This window comes from Oryza glaberrima, chromosome 5 (assembly GCF_000147395.1).
Source record: "Oryza glaberrima chromosome 5, OglaRS2, whole genome shotgun sequence".
In the NCBI taxonomy this organism is placed as follows: Eukaryota; Viridiplantae; Streptophyta; class Magnoliopsida; order Poales; family Poaceae; genus Oryza; species Oryza glaberrima.
In genome coordinates, this window is record NC_068330.1 from 13,881,979 (window position 1) to 13,888,308 (window position 6,330).

Below are 6,330 nucleotides of genomic sequence, written 5' to 3' on the forward strand. Positions count from 1 at the left end.
ACTACATAACTACTCCCTCCGTTCCAGAATATAAGAAGTTTTAGAGTTGACACGGTTATTAAGAAAGTAGATAGAAGTGAATGGTAAAGGGTTGTGATTAAATGAAAAGTGGAGGTGGTGGAAAAAGTGAATGGTGGAGAGTTGTGATTGGTTGGGAAAAGAATGTCGGTGGAGAAGTTGTTATATTTTGGGACAAATGCTGAGGGTTAAAAGTTGTTATATTTTGGGACGGAGAGATTAGTATATATTTAGACTATTCTGTTAGGAAAAAGTACGAATTACCCCCAAACTATTATGGTCGTTCGAATTACCTCCTGAACCACAAAACCGGACATTCTTCACCCCCAACTATGCAAACTGGACGAATTACCCCCCTCGACCCAATCCACGGTGGTTTTGGTCTACGTGGCAATCCAGTCAGCATTTTACTTTATTTTTAATGGTAGGACCCACATGTCAGACCCCTCTTTCTCTCTTCATCTCCCTCTTTCTCTCTCTTCGTCGGTCAGCAGTAGCAGCGCGCACCCCGGCGGCCGGCACGCATGGCGTGGCGCGGGGAAGGGCGATGGGCGGCTGAGCGGGGGGCGGGTCGGCGGTTGGCGCGCACGTGACGTGCAGAGAGGTGGAGGGGATGGGGGAGAGGCAGGCGCCAGCGGCCATGGCGGAGAGGCGAGCCATGGCCGGAAGCGTCGGGAGGAGGATGGGGGACGGCAGACGGAGCGCGCATCGAGAGCTGGAGCGGCATCGGGAGGAGGATGGGGAAGAGGAGGAAGAGAGGCGGAAGAGGGAGGCGGCAGCGGCGGAGGAGGAGGCCGTTCCCGCGACCGCCGCTCGCCATTTCCTTCGCGCCCACCTTCTCTCCCGGCAGCCTCCCACCTTAGCGTTGCTCCTGTCACAGCCTACCGGTTGCCCGCCGCGGGGAGGGACGGGCGGCGGACGGTGGACGGCAGCGCGTGGGAGCGGGCGGTAGGCGCCGGACGACGACGCGCGGGGGCGGGCGGTGGACGGTGACGCGCGCGGGGGTGGGGGGCGGTGGATGACGGCCCTGTCGCGCTCGTCGGGGCGGGGCGAGGCTGCGGCGACGGCGGCAACTGTGGTGGAGGTGGCGCACGGGCTGCGGTACAACACCACGGTGGCCGGGGTCATCAGCTACGCATGGACGGCGGGGCGGCAACTGCGGTGGACGGCGGCGCGTGGGGAAGGGGGCGGCCACCGCAGTGCCGGCGTGTCCGAGCTCCGCGCCGCCGTGACGGGGGCAAGGATGTCGCCGCCGCTGCCTTGCTCCACGTCCCGCCGCGGACGCTGTCACTGCCGCTGCCACCGGAGCCAACCGAGCTCGTAGACCTGCCGCCGCCGCCCACCACCCGCCCCTGCGCGGCGTCGTGCACGCCGTCCGCCCGCGCCGCTAGACCTGAGCCCGACGGCCCGAGAGAGAGACATGAGATAGATAGAGTATATATATGACAGGTGGGCCCCACAATAAAATGCTGACTAGATTGCCACGTGTACTCCATGTAGATCAAAACCACCGCGGATTGGGTTGAGGTGGGTAATTCGTCCGGTTTGCATAGTTGGGGGTGAAGAATGTCCGGTTTTATGGTTCAGGGGAGTAATTCGGACTACCTCGATAGTTCGGGGGTAATTAGTATTTTTTTTCCTTTTCCATTTAGGATGATGAAGTATTATTAATGATCAATGAGAAAACTTCAATACTAATATCCTGATATTAATCTGTGCATAGCGCTAACAATCAATTGCATATCATGCTAAGAATCCACGTTAAATAAAACATGCATCCGGGGACTCCTTTAATTAAAACCTGCAGGCTGCATCGGCCTAAACATGCCAATTATAAGTACGCTCTTTGGACAATGTAATTAACCAACAATCGCATGATTAATTGAAGACACCGCCAGGAAGGAGCCCTCTTTATGCCCACCCAAGACCCTTTGCATCGCGTTGCGCCACAAAGTGGTCAGGGCGATTGTAGCACGTAGACAGGCTTTGTACCGCTAAGCCACTGTCAGTCACTTGTCTTGTTCTAGCTTGTCCCTAATGTCATAAATGCAGTGTTGTGTTGCACATACAAAGGTCTCACATCCCGTAGCATTAGTGGCTTTTCCTGCAAATGTACATTTTTGGATTTAGTACTACTAGTCACTAGTCACTGATTAGCACTATCAACTGCAGTCAAATTCTTCCCTTTTGGGGGTATATGCAGATTAGCTTCATGAGACTGACAACACCTGAAGTACTGTAGTAGTAGTAATTTTCAGAAACTTAATTAGTATTTGCTTTGCATCTTTTATTAGTTGTCAATTTTCAGCAACTTCTCTGTATTATAAGCCTGATTTCTGCAGGTATATATGTATGCATGGACAATGATAAATTAGCCAAAAAAAACAGTGAACTCGAAGCTTTATAAGGATGATGATAAGTTCGTTGTGACAGCTCTTACAATTTATATTCTACATATGGCATTAATACATGCACGTCGTTATAGCACTAATTAAGTAGCCCCTAAATTAAATTAAACCTCTCCCTCTTCAAAGCCAAGCAACGATGCAAAGCACTCCACTGGTGGCCGGCGAGCCGCCGGCCGCCGCCGCCTTCTACGCCGACGGCTTGCGCACGAAGTACCGGTAGGCGGCGACCTTCCGCTTCCGGGAGCCGGAGTTGTCGATGGAGAGCACCATCTTGCCGGCCTCCCTCGCCGTGAAGGCGTTGTGCACCGGCTCGTCGGCGGCGGCCGGCACCTTCCTCGTCCGCTCCACGCACAGCGTGTAGCTGTCCTCCGCCGCCGGCACGTACTCCGCGCCGTACTCCAGCTCCCACCCGCCCACCACCAGGTCCCACGTTATCGTCGCGCCGGCCTGAAAAGAAATAAAAAACACAATTGCCCCCAGCGGCGATCAAAATCAATCTATCCCCCAAATCATGGATTATTATTGTTGTTCTTATTACTACCCAGATAGAACAAAAGATTAGTACATCATAGATCACGCTTGCATGTAATTATGCCACGCACTCAAGTCCCATCCATGGGATCACAAGATTACATGGTTTTCTTTCACAAGCTGGTCCTACCATGTGCAACACGGTTCACAGGAAACGTTTCGGCATTGGCAGAATCCAATACAGTGGGCAAGTTTTTTTTACAGCGGTTAAAGAAAAGCAGCAAACACTGAATCACACTGATCATCGACATCAACTGCCCCAACCCTTCCCAAAGTTAATCACCCTTTTCCGTTGAAGGTTTTTACACCTCAACCAGCCAATCGGGGAAGGCGAAGACAAGGTTTAACTAGCCAACGCTTTTATTACCACTATAATTTTTTACCCTGCTAAAAAAATCTGTACTAGTACAAGCAAGGAGTGACTCATTTTTTTCCCCCACTTTTCACCTCGCTGTCATGCTGTGAGCGTGAGAGGTGACAGCGCGTGGAAACTCGCGCCGTGGCGTGAACCGTAAACAAAAGCAAAGCTACAAAAGGAGCACTGCTGCTGCTGCCGCCGCTCCAGCACCATCGGCATCGGGGGGTATTATCTCGTCGCAGAAGAAGAATTTCTCGACGGTGTCCTCCTTCATGCTCATCGGCTTGGGCAATTCAATCCACATTGCCAAGGAGCTCAGATGCACACACCGTTCACTAGTAATTCCGGTCACAAGATGCTACTAGCTGCAGGTGTGTGTGAGCCCTGTGACGACGGAATCAAGCTGTATTGTATCTCTCGCTCTTCATGTGAACTGTTGAAAGACTATTGTTGCAAGCAGGAAAAGGGAAGAAGCAGAGTAGTCATCGTGTCAGCTATATACTAGAGGTGTGCAGCTGCAGAGGATAGGCTGTGTTTAGATCGATCTAATAACTAAACACAGCCATAGTATAGTGCTACTAGTAGTACTAGTACTACTGTACTGTGCTCTCTACTGCTCCTACCGCTGGTTGACGCAGCGTTTACTGGTGTGGTAGCAACGCAACGCAAGAACACACGCAGCTCGAAGCCCCCCCCCCCCCCCCCCCCCCCCCCCCCGGGGTCAGCTTTTGCAGCGTGCTGGCAATGGCAGTCGGGTCGTTGATCCTACCGCAATTTCCTTTCAAAAAACCCGGAGAGACACCAAATAGTGGGCACTGGGCGAGGGCCCTCACATGCGCCTGCGCCGCTGCCATTGGAGTAGACAGAGAGAAACAGAGGCAGAAACGGTAGTACTGCAAATCTTTAATCGCATTGGGGTTGGGGAGCGGTGAGCCCAAAAGATTATAAATTTGATACCTAGGACAAAGCAAAACCGGTGCTCAATAATCCCTCGTTGTAGTTCTTGCCTTGACTGGCTAGTATTTTGCTCCATCTCGAGCACACAACTTAATTAGTCGCAAAACATAGGTGAGTGATTGCAAATTGTTTAGGCTCCCGATTTGGCAAATGGCGACCCGGATTGAGACAAGCAGAAGGGGGTGGTGGATAAGCCAAAGTAGAAGTTGTTGTGGTTAGGAACTTAGGACTAGTTTAAAGATCTCACTACTCAACTTTTGATGTAAACTATGCAAAATTTTGTTTGAAGGCCTTGTAGGATTAGTTAAAATCTGAGCTCCCAATGTGGGAAGATGATGATGAGGAGCAAGAAGTGTAATACCTCGATGCCGTCGATCTCTAGGAAGACCTTCTCGCCGCCCTTGATGGTGAACTCGGACGCCGGCTTCGGCGGGCCGTTCTCCAGGTCGCCGGCGCGGCTCAGCCCGCCGTACTGCACCGGCACCAGCTCCGGCCGGATGAACCTGCAAGTGAGCAAAGCGAGAATCAACTGCGTGTCGCGGCGACGGCGGCGAGCAAAATGGGGAACGAAATGGTGTGTAATGGTGCTCACTTGAAGAGCGTCTCGGCGACGTTGCCCTCGCGCGCGATGACGAACTTGCTCTTGGTGCGCTCCGTGAGGAACGGCGAGATCATGGAGAACAGCACCGAGAAGTACCAGGGCACGTTGATGAACACCTGCGAGGAAGCAGTGCCAGAGTCAGGTAGGTGTTCGACGAAATGCCTGAGGCGGCGGTGAGTAGAAATTAGAAAACAAGACAGTGGTTGGTATGTTTGTTACCTTGCGCGCGACCATCTCAGGGTAGTTGTCCTGGAAGAGGGAGAGGATCTGGTTGGACGCGGCGCGGAGCTCGCGCTTGGGCATGTCCTTGAGGTCGGTGACCTGGATGATGGCGTTGACGCCGCCGGGGCGGAGGTGGAGCGCGCGGACGCCGCGCTCCATGACCTGGACGCGCCAGCGGAGGAAGCGGGCGAGGCGCTCGCCGTCGCCGAAGACGCGGTCGTACATGTCCCTGTCCTTGAAGACGCCGTAGGCGTTGTAGCAGACCGGGTGGCCCTCCCGGTCCCAGCCGTGCATGTAGGCGACGACCCCCTCCAGGTCCTTGAACCCGAGGTCCTCGTCCAGCACGGCGTCGGCGCGGAACTCGGCCCGCCACGCGGCGCAGCGGAGCAGCATGGCGTGCGCGTCGCGGACGCGGAAGTCCCGCGCGCGGAGGAACTTGAGCAGCACGACGTCGGCGCGCTCGTCGGCGGCGGCGGCCGGGGCCGGGGCCCCCTCCCCGCCCTGGGGCGGCGCCGGGTTGAGCGGCACGCCCCAGATGGAGATTGGGTCCGGGTGCGTGGACAGCAGCGCCCTGAGGTCGGCGAGCGCGCGGAGGTCGGACGCCGGGAGCGCGGACGCCACGTACGAGTCCTCCTTGAACGACGACGACCTGAGCAGCGCGGTGGCCTCCATCAGCGAAGACATCAGGCTGCGCTTCGCCCCCGTCCCCGACGGCGGCGGCTTGGGCGCTGCCGCCACCGCGGCGGGCGCGGGGGATGGGGTGGCGGTCGGAGACATGCGGGGGGTGGGCGGCGAAGGTGTTCGTCGAAATGCGGGGGGGAGGTGGCGAGAATTTGAAATGGAGTGGAGCGGATGGGAGGCGTGGCGAGCGTGGCGGTGGCGTTATGATGGAGGCGTGGCGGGGGCGCGCTTGCTCGCTCGCTCGCTGTTGGGGGGTGGGGGTTTTTATGAGAGAAGGGGGGAAAAAGTGTGACGGGTTAATTATTAGAGGATTTGTCCGCTGTGCGCCTGTGTTCGTCAGGCCCGTTGGGCCGACCTCGGCCTCTATCTGTTTTTTCTTTGGACGTGACTACACAGCTACTGCTACCACCTATCTATAAGAGACACCATCTACATATACTTTAAATATAATTTTCTCTTAAACTACTCATCCAATCTACGATCCGATTATACCGTTATGTTCATAACAATTAAATCTTTACAACAAGATCTCACATGATTATATTTTGATGAAA

At 54.8% G+C, this 6,330-nt stretch overlaps 1 protein-coding gene across 1 annotated transcript; it reads right to left on the bottom strand.

Annotated features, from left to right (window-relative positions):
• Positions 1-2,389: 2,389 nt before the first annotated feature.
• LOC127774415 (patellin-6) lies at positions 2,390-6,017 on the bottom strand. Its single transcript, XM_052300658.1, has 4 exons — positions 5,093-6,017; positions 4,865-4,989; positions 4,634-4,775; positions 2,390-2,873 (listed from the first exon to the last, which is right to left on the bottom strand). The coding sequence occupies exons 1-4, from the start codon at positions 5,870-5,872 to the stop codon at positions 2,613-2,615; spliced, it is 1,308 nt and encodes a 435-aa protein (XP_052156618.1). The 5' UTR covers positions 5,873-6,017; the 3' UTR covers positions 2,390-2,612.
• Positions 6,018-6,330: the final 313 nt, after the last annotated feature.

Bases quoted from the DNA above. Each gene is read 5' to 3' on its own strand.
- LOC127774415 (XM_052300658.1), bottom strand. From the start codon at position 5,872: ATGTCTCCGACCGCCACCCCATCCCCCGCGCCCGCCGCGGTGGCGGCA. The intron at 4,990-5,092 runs GTAACAAACATA...GCTTCCTCGCAG, and splicing joins CTGAGATGGTCGCGCGCAAG to GTGTTCATCAACGTGCCCTG. The intron at 2,874-4,633 runs GTATTACACTTC...ATTTCTTTTCAG, and splicing joins TAGAGATCGACGGCATCGAG to GCCGGCGCGACGATAACGTG.